The sequence below is a fragment of the Pteropus vampyrus genome, unplaced genomic scaffold (assembly GCF_000151845.1).
Source record: "Pteropus vampyrus isolate Shadow unplaced genomic scaffold, Pvam_2.0 Scaffold68, whole genome shotgun sequence".
NCBI lineage: Eukaryota > Metazoa > Chordata > Mammalia > Chiroptera > Pteropodidae > Pteropus > Pteropus vampyrus.
Window position 1 is genome coordinate 4726724 of NW_011888849.1, and position 19768 is coordinate 4746491.

At 35.0% G+C, this 19768-nt stretch overlaps 1 protein-coding gene across 2 annotated transcripts in view; it reads left to right on the forward strand.

Moving 5' to 3' along the window:
* Window positions 1–19768, forward strand: part of RNLS (renalase, FAD dependent amine oxidase) — a 244351-nt gene that overhangs the window by 212277 nt on the left and 12306 nt on the right. For both annotated transcript variants that reach the window (XM_011361614.2, XM_023531459.1), the window contains one exon: window positions 9776–9954. In XM_011361614.2, coding sequence (XP_011359916.1) covers window positions 9776–9954 — 179 coding nt within the window. The remainder of the gene's footprint in view (window positions 1–9775; window positions 9955–19768) is intronic.

A 19768-nucleotide genomic window follows, 5' to 3' on the forward strand; every position in this document is an offset into this window, starting at 1 on the left:
GATAGAAAACTATCCAAGATATATTAAATGACCAAAAGCAAGTTAAAGAACAATAGGTTTTAGTAAGAGTGTATTTCCATTTTAAAGAGGGAAGTAGATGTACAGGCTCATGTGTAGAAAATTTCTGGAAGGATACATAGGAAACTGTTAACAGTCATTACCCTGGGCAGTGGGACAGCCAGTTCTAAGGTAGAAGCAATACTTTTTTTTAATTTTTCACTTTATACCCTTACACTATGTTTGAGTAACCTTTATAAAAATAATTTTGTAATTTAAATAAAAGTAGTTTTAAAATTCCAAAAATAATTTCATAGTATCTTTCCTTTAAAGAATTACACTTTGCATAATCATATTAGGGATTCTGAGAGGTTCTATTTAAATTTTTAAACAGCATTTTAAATACATATTTGTCCAAAGAATTTCAGTCAGAGAGTGAAAAGACAGAATTTCTGACTTGCCATCCAGAGCTCAATCGATGTCTCTCAAAATTTTACTATACAATCAGGATGGAGAAAGGGATTTGATTCATTCATACTAAATAAAGCTTATCTTGTATCTTAATGGGGAAAATAGCACTTCAGGATTTTCTGTAAATCTTAGGTGGTATATCATAGTTTTCTAGGAACAGGTATGACATTCAACAAGAAAGGGGAAAAAAAAGACACTTTTAAACTTGAGTTATATTTCTTGTCTTTTAAAAGAGTACCATTTTACCCCTATCATTTCCTCCTTTTTAATAGATATTTTACCTTTAAAAAGGGAAGCAAGAGCTTGTCGGGTAATTTTGACATCTAGTTGCTGACAAGAATACAATTTCTCCATTTCTTTTTCTGAATCTTTTTCAGGCCAATTACCTTCTCCTGTCAGTTCTGTCTAGATACTGTTATCTTGTATCCCAAATGAGACTGTTCATTTAAACATATGTCTCCCAAATGAGACTGTTCATTTAAACCTTTTCAATGATTTCCATTGACTATTTAAAGCAATTGCTGTTATTAATTTAGTCCCCTACCAACAGGGAAATAATAAGGAAGAAAATAAAACAAGTATTTCTCCTCAAAGAGGATAAGATAAAAACAAAATAAGTAAAGGGGAAAACTGTGAGTAAAACCATCTTTTCTCTGTGTCTGGCTCATGCTGTCATTTCAGAAGTTCACACTTCTACAATCTTACTCTTCAATTAAAACCATAAAATTGTGTCGAATGACTGTAAATACTTACTACAAAATTCATGGCTACAGATAATTGTAACGAATGTAGTTGCCCATGACATGAGTTGGGCTCTCGTAGATGAATTTTGGCCTCATAATCTATACATACGTAAGAAATAGGTTTGAGATTATTAAAAAGCAAATAAAACCTGCAGGTGGTCCCTCTAAAAGTGAGGCCTAGTTCCTGATTCTGTGCCAGCAGTAGAAACACAGGACAGCAGACACACTGCCAAGGAGGTGGAATGTCAAATGGCAGAGTGCTATATGCTTGTTTGGGTTGGCTCTGCTTAGGGAAGCCAGAAAGGGAAGAGAAGAGAGACATCAGAAGCATCATCTTTACACCTCTGTCTGCCTTTCCCCTCCCCACTCTTCTTTCTTCCCTTTTCCCTGCTATTCTTTCATTGAGGGTTAGATTTTTTGTTGGATTTACTGATGTGATTGGTTTACTCTTTCATTACATTTGCTGCTGGGCCCTGGAGCCATATGAAAGAGCTAAATTGTAATAAGAACTTTCATGGCTAGAAGGCAAGGCTAGTTGAGCCATTTCCACAAGGAGTAAGGAGTGGGAAACTTACCACTAATTTCTACTGCCAGGGGAAGGAGGAAGGAGAGCTGACTGCTACTACCCCCAAGCTGTGTGGCTCTCAACTCCTTGTCCATTTCCTCTCTTCACATGAGTCTGTTTTCTTTATTTGCACACACTATCAATACCATACCATTTAGCAGATAATGGTTCTCTAATTGTTTTGCTTGTGTGCCATCTCCCCCACTAAGATGTATACTTCTAAAAGGCCTCAATCCAGTTTCTCCTGTTATCGATAATGCACTAGACAACTACATGCTCATTTGATTGAATCAGTAATTAAAGAACCATTTTCACCTATTTCTTGAAGCTCTTGGCCTGTAGCTGTAGTGTCAGCCACTCCTTATGTTTCTTTAGTCTTTTACTTCCATGTCAGAAATGGAATCTAGAGCTGGCCTGAGACTTCTGTCTTTTGACAGACTCAACTTCTGTCTAACTTGAAGACCCAACTTCTATCCCTTGATAGATACTGCCAAAAATAAAGTTTACTAGGCGGAAAAGTTCTCTCAGATATTTGCATGTGAATAAGTGTGTCCCAGTGAGTTCGAGCTTGTTGTGTGACTTAAGAATGTACATTTCTCATGTGATTACATAAGTAGGAAATCAGAAATGGTTACAAATTTAAGTCAGAAGTAGGAGGAGAACATTCTAAATTAACTTTTTTTCTATATATCTGAATTTCTAGGATGATATAAAAAGGTGGATCTTCATTGCTTTAAATTCGTTATCCTGTATTAAATACTTAATATATCTTAGGATTTTTTCCCAGGGATATCTATTCTGATTCATTAACTACTTAATAAAAAAAATTTTAAACTAATTTGATGGATTTTATGCTGGTTCACTATTGTTTTCAATCATATGATTTTCCTTCTCCTTATTAGTTATAAACTTTATTTCTATTTTTTATCTTAATTCACCAACCAGTAATAACAATAGTTAAACACCATGGGTATTATAAGCATCCTTGGTTTATGCTGATTTTAGTGTGAAAAATCTATATTATTTTATTATAAAGAATGACATAAACTATCAGCTTAAGAAAGATATTCTATCTCATTTTAAGAAAGTCACCTATTTTTAATCTTTTTTCCCATGAATTGATATTAAAAGGATACCTTTTATATATATATTTTAATATATACCTTAAATATACATTTTTTAATTGTACCTGTTAATGTGAAAAATATATCTATTAATAAAAGAGAGTGGTCTGTAGTTTTTCGTGTGTTTATATGTGTAAATGTGATGTGTGTATCTACAATTAACATTAAACTAGCTTGACAATTTTTTTAAATTACAAGTGAAGCAACCAGGTCCTGAAGTCTTTTTTTTTTTTTTATCTTATTGATTGTGTTTTCAAATTCTTTTATGTATCATGTTTTATACTGATGTCTTTTATGTTTAGTTAATTTTGATAACTTCTATTTTCCAAGAAAAAAATCACCCTGTTTCTTTAAGATCGAAAAGTTTATTAGCATGGATGTGTGTTTTATGGCTTTAAAAAAACTTCTCTTTATCTGATATATCCTATTTGGCAGAGAAAGAATATGGGGATGCTTTGACTGGAGTGGAAAAAATAACAAGAAAGAAATAAAATATCTCCCCTGAGATGCCAAACCACATATCCACCCTCAAGCAGATTTGATACCAGAATTCGTTCTGCCAGTATATTCTAAAAATGTAGTTAAAGTAGTTATGGGCAGTATTGCCCCCAGGACATCTAGCAGAAATGAAAATAAATCTCCAAAAGAATACTTTAAACTTAGGTCTCAAAGATTTGTCTCAGATAAAATTCCTAGGAACTTTAGGCTTACAATAGGAAGGAAAAAAAATCACCAAACACAAGGAAACACACCATCATGAGCAATAGCCATTCAAAACAACACAAAGCAGAATCAAACTCAGAAAGACTGCAGATTTTAGAACAACTAAACATACAATATGACATATCGAATATGTTTAAAGAAAAGAAAGAGAGTTCTGACAGTATAACTAAGGAGAAATTGATCATGCAGATCTAAAAAATAGAACTTTTATAAACGAAGAAAAAAATAATTTAAGTTTGACATCCAAAGGACAAATTAAATATCAGAATAAATGCTGATGTAGGGAGAACGATGAGAAAGATAAATCAGAAGAAATTATGAATGAAATCTAGCATAGAGAAGCTGAGATGGAAAGTGTTAAAAGAGATCAAGATAGAGGAAGGTAGAATGAGAATATCTACCGTTTCTCTAACTAAAGTTCCCTGAAGACAGAATAGAGAGAACGGGGAGAACTAATGGCTGACCAATTTTCAAAATTAATGGCAAAAATGAGTCTTCAGATTCAGAAAACCCAATGAAGTTAAAGAAAATAAGCAAAAAGAAACACAAACCTGGAGATATAGAAGTAAAACTGCAGAACACTACAAGCAAAGAGAAAACAATAGAAGCATCCAGATAAAAAAGAAAAATTACCTGCAAAGAACTTGCAATCAAATTAAGACTCGACTTCCTAACAGCATCTTTAAAAGCTAACTTACATTGGAATAATTTCTTTAAAGTGCTGAGAGAAAATATTTTCAATCTGTTATTGTATACCAAGGAAAACTATATTTCACAAATGAAGGTGAAATAAAGACACGTTCAGGAAAACAAAAACTGAGTTTGCTTTCAACAGAACCTCATTAAGGAACTTCAAATAAAGATACTTTGGGAAGAGGGAAATGACCCCAGAGAGAAGATGTGAGAGCCACAAAGGAAACTGTGGATAAATATTAAGCAATACTAACGAAGTAAATCCTGGACAACGAATGCATGTAAAATCGGAGTTAAAATATTTTAAGGTTCTTATATAATGCAGGAGAAAGAAAAAGATGTTAACTTTTACTTTAATATGGGTGCTTAAATCTATGGATAATCCTTAAAAATAGAAATAAACTGTAGAACTTCCAAAGTAGTAAAGGAGAAGAATACGATAAGGGGTAAAAGTGGTTTAAACAAAAAGGAGCCAAAAATTTTTGAATGAAGAAATGTTGAAAAGTAGAACAAATGAGAAGCAGAAAATAAACTTTAAGGTTAAAGGCTTTTCTAAATGAAAATGTTCAAAACATATTGTTAAAAGTTATCAGAAAATAGCAGGTAACATAGTTTCAATATAAAGCAAAAAGTTTCAGAACTAAAAGGAGAACTTGGCAAATTTATCATCATCAGGAGAGATTTTTTAATATTCTCTCAGTTATTAATCACAAAAAAAATTCATAAGAATATAGTTGACTTAGAACCACACAATAAGATTATTCTAATGGATTTAGAATATTAACATTAAATATAACATTAAAGTGTTAGTTCAACATCTAGAAAATTTTATTCAAGCACACATGTAGTAACACTTATGAAAACTATGTATGAAACTATTTAACAAATATTAAATTATCATACACATCACATTCTCTGACTCAACATAATTAAGATTTGTCTTAAAAATGTATTTTATTATAAGAGGCATATATCTAGATGTTATTTTCTTCACCCAATGTGGCAATATTTGTCTTTAAGCAAGTTTAGTCATCAACTCAAATGGAGACTATAGCCAAGGAAACAAGAGAAGGCTGAAACTCAGAAGGACAGCAATGGAAGAGTTAGGAAAGATCACCAAGAGCAAAGATGTGTCTTTAGAAACCAAGGCTAAAATGATCCACACTTTCATATTCCCTGTTACCGTGTACAGATACGAAAGCCCAACAGTGAAGAGGACTAATGGGGGCTGTGGTGGAGGGTGGGGGGAGATTCACTTGAAATATGGTGTTGGAGGAGAGCTCTGTGGCTATCCTGCACCATCAGAAAGATGAACAGGTAGGTCCTAGAGCAAATTAAGCCTGAAACATCACCAGAGGCAAAACGACAAAACTGGAACTGCCCTACTTTGGGCACATCGTGAGAAGGCAGGATTCTTTGGGAAAGACAATAGTGCTGGAAAAGTAGAAGGCAGCAGGAAAAGAAGAAGGGCAAATATGAGATAGGTTGACACCATAAAAGAAACCATAGGCATGAGTCTGCAGGACCTGAGCAGGGCTGTTGAGAACAGGACATTGTGGACATCACTCATTCATTCATAGGGGCACCAGGAGTCGGGGCTGGCTGAATGTCACATAACACATACAAGTTTAACCTGTTAATGTTTGTTATGCCTGGTATGATCATGATCTAAGACAGTTTAAGTACTTATTGCAGAACAAATTTCAGTTTCTGTTTAGAGAATAGGTGACTTCTACAGCTTTTGCTTATATTTCACGCGAAGGCCTTCTATATGCCAGTGTTCTATTAATGGAAACGATAATGTTGCTGCTACTCCTAGCGTGGCTGTTATTGTTATTATCAACTTTCAGTGTCTTGACTCCTATACAAATTGTAGACTAAAAGTTCTGTCCCACTTCATACCCATTAGGATGGCTATTATGAAAAATAAAATAAACAACAAGTGTTGGCAAGGATGGGGAGAAATTAGACATTTGTGCTTTGCTGATTGGAATGAAAGATGATGTCACCACTGTATGAAATGAAATGATATGGTGAGTCCTCAAAAATTTAAACATAGTATTACCATATGATCCAGCAATTCCACTTCTGGATATAACACCCAAAAGAAGTGAAAGCAGAGACTCAAAAAGATGTTTGTACACCCATGTTTATAGTAGCCTTATTCACAATAACCCAAGTTGCTTCCATGGATGAATGCATAAATAAGATGTGGCATATGCGTACAATGGAATATTATGTACCCTTAAAAAGGAAAGAAATTGACACATACTGTAGAATAGGTGAATCTTGAAGACATCATGTTCTTTGAAATAAGCCACTCACAAAAGGACAAATATTGTATGATTCCACTAAAAGAGGTATCTAGAGTAGTCAAATTTGTGGACAGAAATAGAATGGTGGTTGATAGGCTGGGGGAAGAGGAGTGAGCGGTTAGTGTTTAATAGGTATAGAGTTTCAGTTTGAGAAGATAAAGTTCTGGATGGCAGTGATGGTTGCTGGACAATGCAAATATACTTAATGGCAGAGAACCATACACTTAAAATAGATTAAAATGGTAAGTTTTATGTTATGCACATTTTACCACAATATAAAAAACAAAAACAAGAACTTTTCTGCGCCAATACCCAGGAACACTCTGCCACTGTTTCTAAGGTGTTTATAAGGTGTCAATCTTAATACTTTGAGAGAAGTCAACTCTGTTACCCCTTTCTAAAGTTGCTCTTACCACAGCATAGAGGTCAAAAAAAGATTATCTACAAATGCCTTATAGTTGTGTAGAACTTTATATTTGAAGAAAGGCTTTTATGTGTCCTAACCCATTTAATCCTCATGACAGCCCAATAGGTAAGTTGTATTACTCTCTTTTAATTCATGAAAGAAAGCGAAACTTGAGAGATTGTCTTATGACCATGAGCCTATTAATGATGCAAGGGTTCAAATACTTATCTACTAAATAAAACTATTGATCTCCCAAAGTACAGAAATAATTGTCAACTTACTATGAACTTTACATGTAAAATGCCAAAAGCAAAGTGCTATGCTTGTTAAACTGAATAAATAAAAGGGGGGGAAGAAAAGATAACATCATTACCTTCTCAGTGACCAAGGAATAATGATTATACTGAATTTACGCTCTAAATCCTATTAACATATTTGTGGCTTTTTATAATGCTGTATTTCCAAACCTTGGTCACGTTTAAACTCTGGTTGGCTGTTTGTCTTTTTGAACTTTACCTTCTAAAAATACTCCTTAATTTGGGAGTTTGGGGAACTTTCCCTTAAAACTTATTGTTTTAGGTTGCAGCTATTCAAATTTTTATCTGAATTCTCAAAAAGTTTTATCTGATTCCAATAAAAACAAGTAGCCAGGTTCTTCTCTCATTGTTATGCAAGAACTGTTTCATTTTGGGTCTTAAATTTCCCTTTTTATTGCTCTCTTTGGAGTGGATGGCTAATGTAAATGAGAAAAGTCTGGCAAGGAACCATCACTGCCCTTAGTAATTTTATGAGTTCTCCCTAGAACAAATGGCTGGGTCAGTGCAAACTCTGGATTCTCAGCACGCAGCTAGCATTCATTTTCCTTTGAAGCCTGCCATAGACAAGTCAGCTCAGAACCCCAACTCTCCTGCTCCGGAATGCTGACCCAGTAGCTTTCTCTGTCTCCGGAAAGATTTGGTACCTCGTGGAAGAGGGGTGGCATTGACACCCCCTTGCTGTGAACAAAGCCTCCCTGAATTTATTAACTGATAACATAAATAACTCCCTGCAGCAATATGCAATAGATTTCTCACTCTGGTGGTATTCTGGGAAAGAATTTGAGATTGTGCACTCTTTGGTCTTTCTCTCTGTGTGGTACCTGTAAAGTCTACACTGATAGGTTAAACATCGAATGTTCAAAAAGATGGTCTCTTTATTTCCTCTTAGAAGTCGTTCCAGCTACTGTGAGGTGAAAACAGTGGACAGTCTCCTCACCATTGCATTTACTGCACATATTCTGAAGTCAAATCTTTCACCTCATATAAAAATGTTTGGAAGCTCTCACTTCATTTTAAAATGCTTACAGCATTTTTGGGATGAACTTCCCTTGTGTTTTCCTATAAAATTCATAATCCAGGATTCTCTGAGCAGAAAGCAATGGAAAAATGAAGTACTTTTACAAAAAATAACTCTTACCTATCATTTGGGCAACAACATGGGAACTTTTTCTGATTTATTGCTTCCATTCTCGTAGCTTACATTTATGAAGCACCTACTCTGTGCCAGAAACTGTTGAGTGCTTCATGTGCTTTATGTTATCTAATTCACACCACAGATCTATGTGGTTGGTACTAACTTTCTGCATTTATGTAAAACAATACAAAAGGAAAAAAAAAACCCCTGAAACATAAAGAGGTTAAGTGGGCACATAGCAAGTAAGTGGCTTATGTTAAATCCTTTTATTCTGTGTAAACCTGTACATACCTACCTCAAGTAGATCATTGTCATTAGAATCCCGAATTAAAGAATTTTCAGAATCAGACTTGCCAACCCTTGTCAGTACCTTTCGGACTTTAATATTCTCTTCTCTCAACAGAAGAGAGCATCAACTTTTATATTACTTCATGCATATTTATATTCATATCTATTATTGTTCCCCCCCCAACTTTCTCCTCTGCAGGATTTAAACAAATAAGTCAAACTCTTGTTAACATTCCTTCCAAGAGTATGTATCCTAATGCCTCAGTCACTTTGCTTTCAAATTCAAACTTTATTCAACTTCCCTATAGTCTACTAAAGAATGAAAGATACGAAGCAGACACTCATTATTTGTAATTGTGAAATATAATGGTAAAGATGGAAAGTAGCTCCGTGTTATAAATGAGGCAGACTTATTTTTAATGCTGTTTAAAAGATAAAGGAAAATGTTATGAGGCGAGGCTGTTTTTAGAGAGAAGCTTGATTTTTTTTCAAAGTGGTAAAGATATTTTATGCTGGCATTGAGTATTTTTGACAAAATATTTTGTAATCTATTTAACAACAACAACAACAACAAAGAATAAGTATTTCTTGAACATCTACTTTGTCCTTAGAATTTAAGGAGGATATAGGCTAAGTATAAGAAATGGCTCCTGCCCTCAAGAGTTTATCATTTAGTGAATATGAGAAGATGAACATACCAATAAATTTAATTATATCCAAGGCGATATGTATTACGTGCTCTTCTTATCCTTCCTTCTGGCTCTTCAGCAAGACCTAAACATTTGTTCTCTAAACTACATCGTGAATTCTTCTTCCTCTTCAGACAAGCTTGATTTTGAATTTCAGAAAAAGCTTAGTTTTATGTTTCAGAGATTAGAATCTGTTTTCCCTTTATTTATTGTCTGGTTATTGTGATCGAGTCTTAAACCTAGATTGAAATGCTGGGAGACCCTCCCATGCTATCCACTTTAAGATGTGTCTTTATGTTTCTCTTACAGAAGCATCATCAGAAATCGGGCCTTCCCTTGTGATTCACACCACTGTCCCATTTGGAGTTACATACTTGGAACACAGCATCGAGAATGTACAGGAGTTAATCTTCCAGCAGCTGGAAACCGTTTTGCCAGGTCTGCCTCGGCCAGTTGCTACCAAATGCCAGAAATGGAGATATTCACAGGTAATCAGAGAATCCAGTAGTATGAGGACCATTTTCTTCATAAATAAGCAGCACCGATCTTACTTTTTCCTCATTCTTTGCCTGCTGTTTAAGTGTAAATTACAGGTTTTATTATCTTGTTATTTTTCAATAAGAGATGCATACAATTTCCCCCAATGTTCAAATTCTAGTATCTCAAGACTTACACACCCTGAAAATCTGGGTGTATAAGCAAGACAGGTTACATATCAAAATGCAGCTGTTTCTCTGGGGTTTTTCTAAATAAGTACTGTGGTTATATAGAAACCACTATAACCTCCCAAATTTTTGCAATATGTCAAATTAACCTTGTAAGTGTATTTTGCTACCACAATTTTCATTTTTATTAAGTTCCCACTTTGGTTTTGACTGCTGCCAGCAGAGCTCTTTGGGGCAGAAAGATGAATACCTGTATAGATCAGTTACTTGAGCTGTTTCTCAGGGTTAGATAAACCTCCTGATCGCTGTACTAGTTCAGATTTAAAGCTCTTTAAACTAAGTAAATGTTGACTTTTTTGAAAGCCTGTGCATATTCCAGTAGAAGTTTGTGAGTATTCCTAGAAAAAGTCTTTTGATCTGTAAACTCTGTTGTGAAGTCACTTGAGGACAATGGAACAAATGGCAGAACGGAAATGAAGCAGTGAGTTGTCTATTTTTCCCTAAGATTTCTGAGCCCATTGATGAATTGATTTATCAGTATTTTTGGTTATCTAAGCCATGAAGCTTTCTGAAAAAGTGGTGTTGTGAGAAATCTCAGCAGAAATTGTATACTTTAAAGTGCTTTCCGAAATCAGAGGAAATGGGAAATCATAAATTATTCCCTAAAACTGGTCTATATGTTTACCCATATCTTCTCAAGTTAAATTATACAATGAACCTTTGGGGAAAATATTTACTTAAACATGTCATAGTCACCTTAGCAGACTTTACTTTTTCCTTTTAAAAGCATTGAAAAGTCTCAATACCTAATATCTTTAAATGATATTTAACTCAATTTTAGGTTAACTTGAAAAAGAAGACAGAGAAATAATCGTCTTAATATAATTTGAAGCTAAATATATTACACAGCAACTCACTTTGCAACTTATAAATGTTTCTTTTAAAAAAAAACAATAGTTTGTGAGTTTTTTTTCTTGTGGCTTCCTTAAAATAATGTATTAGTAAATCAAAATTATGAATTAAAATCTACTTATTTCTTAAAATTTAATGTTATAGAAATAGATTTGACCTTACCACAAAAAGACCTATTCAAAGTTGTATAATATCACAAAATTTAATTAAAATGTTTTGACACAAAGTACATCCAAACCCTAGCAATGATTTTTATTACAATTTGGATGTTTTCTCTTGAAACTATTTTAGTACATTTACAGCTCTGTAGTCATGAAATCTACATTGGTTGCAAAGCCTGAAACAGAATAAGTTGGCATTTGACCTTATAAATTTGCATTTTCCGCTATTCATATACTTTGCATAGTACTTGAGCATCATTTTACAAAACATAACATTATCATTAATGTCAGAAATCTTACCCACATAGTGAGATCGATCGATTGATTGATCAATTGATCGATTGATCAATAGATATAATCTCCCACATCACCTTAGAAAAAGAAATAATTAATGAGAGGTTCAGAGACTTAATAACAAGTTAGCTAGTTAGTTTTCAATTATTATTCCCAAGAGAACATTTTTCCAATGCTTGTAAAAGGTGATATTAACCTTTGAAATTTCACATAAATGCGTGCACCCCTCTTTCCTTGCCATCCCAGGATACATTATCAATGATTTCATAAATATTTGTGTTTCAGTATGGTCTGATATAGAACTTAAACTAAATGGCAGAATGGTATAGAAAAAAAAACAAAAAAAGAAACAGGAACAAACTACTGATTTTGATGTTGCCCTTATTTCTAATTAAAGCTTCAGTCCCCTTGCAAGGGAAATCTCACCCTTTTTTCCAGCCTGAGTCCTACCCTGTGTTCCCTTTCTTTTCTTCCTCCTCCTGTCCTGCTCCACCAAATCTCCTGTTTTTCACACTCCGCCCTTTTTCTTTTCTTCTTTCTCTCCCTGACAAACAAGTGATAGAGCCCTTCAAACCCTCATTTTATGAAATCCTAGATATACCACAGAACTGATGTCTCCTGTCCCGGGCAGCCATGGGTGGTGTTGAGTCCCTTGGACTTAACTTTTTATCTCCATTCTTTTTACTGTTCTTCCTTTCTCTCTCTCTCTCTCTCTCTCTCTCTCTCTCTCTCTCTCTCTCTCTCTCTGTTTGTCTGTTTGTTTTGGTTTGGTTTGGTTTTGTGATTCCTACACTGTGTCCTAGCACTCAGTAACTGAGGAGGGTAGGAAGAAGAAGAGGAAGAGAGATAGCGATGACAAGCACCCATAGTGTGTCAGGCCTGGAGCTGGGCAGTTCAAAGATGTGATCTCACTTAACATCAAAAGTAGCCTTAGAGGTTGCTAGTTTTCACTCATTATAACAATAAGAAAATGAAGCCTCAAAGACATAAAACAAAATTTCCTAAAGTCCCATGCCTAGTAATGACAAAACCATTCTATGTGCCTCTCAAGTCCTTCACTCTTCTTCACTGACCCTCCGTTTTTTATTACCACAAGTTTGGTGCCTTAAAATAAGGTAAATTTATTATCTTACAGTTCTGGGAGTCAGCAGTTCAACATGGGTCACTGGGCTGAAATCAAAGTGTAGGCAAGACTGTGTTTCTTTCTGTAGGCTCTAGGAGAGAATCCATTTTCTTGCCTTTTACATCTTCTAGAAGCTTCTCACATTCTTCGACTTGAGGCCCCTACCTCCATCTTCGGAGCTGGCAACAGTGGGTCACGTCTTTTTCATATTGTGTCACTCTGACCTTTTCTTCTGCCTTACTTCTTCTTTAAGGATGCTTGTAATTACATTGGGTTTACCCGGATAATCCAGGGTAATCTCCCCATCATTCTTTTTGAGACAATATCTCACACTCCCTTCATAAAACCTTCTGGGGAGAGCATCAGCACTTAAAAGCTCAGGGCATCTAAGGAAGTCATTGCTATCTGAAAGAGATAAGGAAGTATTTTGTGTATGGTCAGTTTCTCATTTCCCTGATGTTGCTCTCCCAAGCTCAGTGCTGCCTTGAATGTCACGTACCACATTGGCAGCAAAGGGGTGAGATGTTTTATTTATTCATTCAGTTACTCATTTATTCAATAAGCATGTAATGAATGCCTACAACATAGCTAGTACTCTGCTCATAGAACCCTGGAGACTAATATTTGCTGAAGGCCTTTCTCTAAGACACTAAATTGAATTTTTGTCTTAGGTAAGAAAACTGTGCAATCTTGTGGGTGCTGCTTTTAAAGGAGGAAAGAGGCAGATGAAGAAAGAAGGCGTGTTTGAAAGACTTGGGAATGGCTCTGTGCCTCCCATTTCGGGTTTGAATAAAACACTTGAGTAGGTGGCTCAAACAAACTTAGCAAAGCAATGGCAGATTTTCTGTGGTTCTCGGTTCCTCCCTTTTGCAGCTATTTGCCCTCCATAATTTAAATGTTTATCCACTTAATATAGCTTGATGCCTAATATAACTTAATACATTGAATTAAGGTTTCTGTAGCAAGTATGATATATTAATCCTTACAGCAGAAGAGTAATAACTGAAAATGCCTTTCCATGTGCCTTGACAGAAGACACTTAATCAGTTTGATAACACTAATAATCTCACCACTACCGTTTGTTGTGCTTTCTTTGTATCATGGTCTATTGTGATGCTTTTCTCAAAAACTATAGTAAATGTCTGATTTGCTTAGAGTTTAGCTCTAATTTTCCCCAGCAGTGGCCCTTTTCTTCACTTCATTTAACATACTCATGGATTACTTTATTTTTCAAAATTTACCAAATATATTTTCAAATACCAGGGTGATCAGGAGAAAAATTTAGGGGGATGAAAAAGAGGAGAGAGGGATGGTGAATGAATACATTGGAATCTTTGGCAAAATTAATGGACTTGGACTAGCATATTAAGCTTTTGTGAAAGAATTAGAAAACGGTTATCTTCTATAGTTACATTTCTTCATTTGGTCTTTAGTCTTGAGACTATCTTCTCTCTCCCAATGGTAGTCTTTCATATTTTTTTAGAAAGGATCATGAATTCTTTATGAATCTGATCAAAGCTATGAACATGAAGATTCTCATTATTTCAAAATACACAAGTATACATAAACACAAAATGGCATACAATTATGAGGATTTATAAGCAACCTAAAGCCCTCCCGTGAACCCAGCATTAAGAACGCCTACTGTAAATGTCATACTACTATCACCTCAGTAAATCTGGGCCAGTCTTGTGTTGCAAAGAAACACAATTCACCAACCAAAAGGAATGTAAAGTAATTCAAATCTCTACTAAGTAGCTTTTATAGAACTTAACAGAATATCCAAAATTCATCGTCTTCAGCAGTATTTTTGAAGTTTCTGTTCTCATTTCCTATATATCCCACTCTGAAAGCTCCCTCAACTCTCTTCACACCCTTAACTCCTCACACAATTTTCTCTGACAATCAGCCATGTGGGCTTATCTCTTTTTCTGTCTTTCCTCTCTTCAGCCTCCCATTCACATTCTCTACTTTTGACTTTATCCTTTTTAGACAAGTAAATTTTTGCCTTTCTCAATGCAAACTTCCCATTTTGGCTTCCTCAGGTCTTTCCCCACTGATTACCTCAGCCAGCGTAGTACCACCCAGGAGTTAGAAGGAATAAAAGAGAAAAGAGGAAATATGCAACAACTTAAGGCCAGAATTTTCCTTAGAGGGTTGTGTTTGTTGGCAGAGTAGGGGATGTACAGAGAAGAGCCTTTTCTCATAAACATAATTTCTGATAGGTAATTATGTCTAATTTCAACATTGGAAGGTCAGGTGTTGATTGATATTTTCATTTTTTTCTTTCTCTTGTTCATTTTCTATGGTATCTTCCTCATTTTCTTCTTTTATGTAGGTAGGAACTGGAAAGTGATTTATTGATTGTGGGAATATACCAAAATTATAAATCCAAAAGATTGTTCTTTTCAACCTTTGATAAGCTACACCCTTATTTCAACAAGATCGGGCATCTCTTTGAGAGCCTGACATGCATTCTTCAGCATATCACCATTTGGATCATGAAACTTGAAATCTGAAATTTGAATTTGATGGTTTAGAAACAAAGTCATCTGGACTTAAATCTTTTTAATAAATAGTCAATCCTGAATTTTTTCTTAAAATTTTTTTATAGATATAACTAAAGAAATATAGCTGTTTATATCTATCTGTTTTAATGTGGCTGGTAAGCCGAATCTAAAAGCAATTTAAAGCTAGTACCTCTGAAAGACATTGGCCATTGCTTTATTATGGATTTAAACATATGGCTTTCTAGGATAAGTACCTTGAAAGACAATAATCAATTGTGTTTATGAGTTAAAGTGCATTAGGTATACTATGTACTTTAGTTTATTTGCACAATAAAATCATGCTCTTTTGGTCATTCTGCCACTACTCCTATGACTTTTCTCCCATGTTTGTGCTTATAAGTCCAGGGTTTTTAATATGTGCTGTGATTATGATCTTGGACTTTGGAGTCCGACAGACTTTGGTTCAAACCTTGGCACTCCATTTGCCTTTGAGCAAGCTAGACAGCAACCCTAAGCCTCATGGGCCCCATCTGCAAATGGTGACAATGGCACCTACCTTATAGGGTTGATGATTGAATAAAATGAGAGAACACAGTAGAAGACACTTACTACAGACACTAGTACAAAGCAAGTTCATAATAAATATTGCTAAATAGTGGTAGCAAGAGGAGGAGGAGGAGGGGAGGGGTGAAGATGCTGCCATGGTCATTTCTTACTAGCTTAGCTCTATGTATCCCTTGCTCTCCTTTTCTGAGTACCTCTCTTCATGACCACATACTGTCCCACTTTTTCTTTTTTCTTCTCTTTTCAGAATTTTTCTCTTTTCTCTCTGTTTCATGGAGGCAGATAGTTATGGACAGGGATGTTTCAGAAGGACGGATATAATACCAGAAGTTGTGACACCTAGTCACACCATAGCGGCTGTTTAATAATATCAGAATAAAGTGAGACAAAAATGGTGGATATCTGTGAACACAAGCAACTATTCTCAATTGAATTTTTTTAACTTATAAATTTTTCAGCTTCTTGCCATTCATTCCTAAATTAACTCATACCATTTTCCAGTGTTTGGTAATTTAACACATTTATGCCATGAGTCAACATTTCCTGGCATGAAATTATAGCCATAAGCACTCTTGCCTATGTGCCATAAATACAGTAACCTATGAAGAGCCAAAAAAGGCCTTTTGGGTTCGGCGGACTGTGTGGCAAGACCCGATCCATCAACAGCAGGAAATCAAACAGGTGTCAGTCCCAAGCAATCCATTGAGTCATCTCCTACCTCTTTGTCACTGGCACATAATTAACCAGTCGCTTCAGCTTATTACGAGGTAGCTACATATGTGTGAGATCATCAGCTGAGACATTCTGATCATTGAATTAGGGATGTACGGAAACAGTTTAATTGAGGTTTTGGGGGCAGATATTTCCCCTTTTCACAAAATTCCACATTAAATGTTTTAACACATATAAATTTAATTAAATCATTTTTTCAAGTGCTCATGAGACTTACCCTGCCTTGTAGTCAGTATGACACTTGTTTGGGAGAATTATTTTGAACAGCATTACTTTATAGTAAACTTTAAAAAGGAGTCTGTGTCATTTTTCCTGGACATATGTTACATATATTCATCTGCACCCAATATTATTACTCAAAACTAGATGATGGATGTTATTTATTATATGTGCATGGACACCCTAAGAGAAATAGACTGTATTCTAACATTATTACATAAAGGATAAGTCTACTTGGTCTATTTAAGAGTAGAGATCAATATTATGCTATAAACCTAGCAAAAGACAAACAATCCAATTTTAAAAATGGGCAAAGGACTTGAATAGACACTTCTCCAAAGAAGAGATACAAATGGTCAACAAGCACATGAAAAAATCCCCAATGTCTTTACGCATTAGGGAAATGCAAATTAAGACAATGAAATACTATTTCATAAACAAGTGCTGGCGAGGATGTAGAGAAATTGGAATTCTTGTACCTTGCTGATAGGAATATAAAATAGTTCAGACGCTATGGTGAACAGTGTGGTGGTTCCTCAGTAAGTTAAGCAGACTTACAATATGATCAGGCTATTTCACTCTTGGGTATATTCCCAAAGCATTGAAAACATGTGTTCAAGCAAATATGTGTACACAAATGTTCATAGCAACACTATTCACAATAGCTAAAGGTGGAAACGACCCAAATGTTCGTCAGCTGATGAATGGATAAACAAAATCTGGTATACGCATGAGATGGAATATCATTCAGCCATAAAAAGCAATGAATTATACCTTTTTTAAAAAAGAAATTAATCATAATGTGGGAAATATGTGTCCAACATATTTCTAATTACAAGGTCCATGGGGAATTATATAGAAATGCACATATTAAACATTTGAGGGACAATAAAAACAGCAATGAAGTACTGAAATACACTATGACATGGACAGACCTTGAAAAGATTATGCTAAGTGAAAGAAACCAGACACAAAGGCCCCATATTGAATGATTCTATTTATATGAAATACCCAGAATAGGCAAATTCATGGAGACGGAAAGCAGACAAGTGTTTGCCAGTGGCTATTACTAATGGAAAATTTTATGTTCTGTGGATTTTACAGCACACAAAATAGAAGAGATGCGGATGGCAATAAAAATGCTGCACATCATCGCTCATTAGAGAAATGTAAATTAAAACTGCAATGAGATACCATAACACACCTACTAGAATGACTCAAATAAAAAACTCTGAAGATATCAAATGCTGGCAAGGATGTGTAGCAACTGAAATTTTTGCATATCACTGTAGGAATGTAAAATGTCACAGCCCCTTTTGAAAAAAGTTTCATAGTTTCTTACCGAGTTAAATGACCCAATAACCCCACTCTTAGGAATTTACCCAAAAGAAATAAAGACATACATCCCCATAAAAACCTATTTGTAAATGTTCACAGCAGCTTTATTAATAATTTCTCCAAACTGGAAATAACCTGAACATTCATTACCTGGTATATGAACAAACTGTTGTACATCCATAAATGAAAACTACTCAGTGATAAAATGGAACATATTACTAACATTTGCAGTAGCATGAGTGAATCTCAGAAGCATTATCTAAGTGGTAGAAGCCAGACTCAAAAGCTACATATTATATTATTCTATTTATATGGCTTTCTGGAATAGGCAAAACTATTCTGTAGGGACAGAAAACTGATCAATGGTTTCCAGGGGCTGTGTTGGGAGAAGAGGATTAATTACAAATGCTCAGAGGGAATTTTTTTGGAGGGGTGGGTGATGGAAATTTTTTTTTAAATAAATTTATTTATTTAAGTTAATTTCAAGTATACAGTACATTAATTAGACATCTATAATGTTCATAAAACGATCCCCCCAATTACTTCCTCCCTTCCCTAACCCTCCACTTAGCCATCATATTAATGCTAACTACATTCTCTCTTCCATGCCCCCGGTGCCCAACTATCAACTACTGTATTGTACTTCTTTACCCCTTCACCCCATTCCCCCAGCCTCCTAACCCCCCTCCCCTCTGTCCGTCACCAAATTGTCCACTATATTTGAGAGTCTGTTTTTGATTAGTTTGTTCTTTTTGTTATATTGTTTATAGTGATAGTTAACACAAGTGTGTACATTGTCAAAATTTATGGAATAGTACACATTAAAAAAAAGCGAATTTTACTGTCTATAAGTTATATACCACAGCTACACTGACTTATAAAACCACTTGTTTTTTATCCTCCATTATTATCTCTCTGAGGAGCACAACCATTGAATGTGTTATTTTCACAATATTAAAAGTAGAAAGATGGTTGCTCAAAGATCAAAATAGTTGCAATCTTTGTGATCGCATAGCCCAAACAAAAAGCTCTTGGGTCTGTTCAAAAGGAATGAGAACCAGAAATAAATAATGTCCATGTTCTGGGTCATCAAGAAAGGAAAGCAAATGGGATCAGGGATGAAGAAAGATTGAATTAGTGGGAAGTTAAGCAGTTATTAACTTAAGTGAGGAAGAAGGAGTGACTAGGATCAGTTGAGTAGGAAAGATGATTTCAGATTTATCTCTAGACTCACTATCAAAATCATTTTTGGCTCTCCACATCCCAGGATTCTAAGCAGTTGGATCCTTTGAGAAATTGTGGTGCGACATTTACATTCAGTTGAAAACAAAAGGATACTGTTAAATCCAAGGAACTTGTTTCTGTACCCTCTCACCTTACACAATGCTCTGCAACTACAAGTAACACAACAAATATTTGAAGAATTAATGAAGGAATATACTGAAAATTTGCTGAAGGACAGAACAATTTTCTATTAAGTTAAAAAACTCTAAAGGGGAATGCAATACAACTATTGTTTTGTCCATTATCACTGCAATAGTACTAAAGGAAACAGCATCTCATTCTTTATTGTGTGTTTGTTCTGAGAAAATCCTTATCAAAATAGACTGCTCCAGTGTTTTCAGGACTTTAAAAGATAGACTAGATCTAAACAGATTCAATGTAGATTTTAGCAATTTAATATACAATTTCAGCAAAGCGCGTCCTTTGCAGTTCGAGCCCACTGAAGCTGCTACATGGATCATATAATTGATTTGTGGCACATTCTGCCTGCATCTACCCAA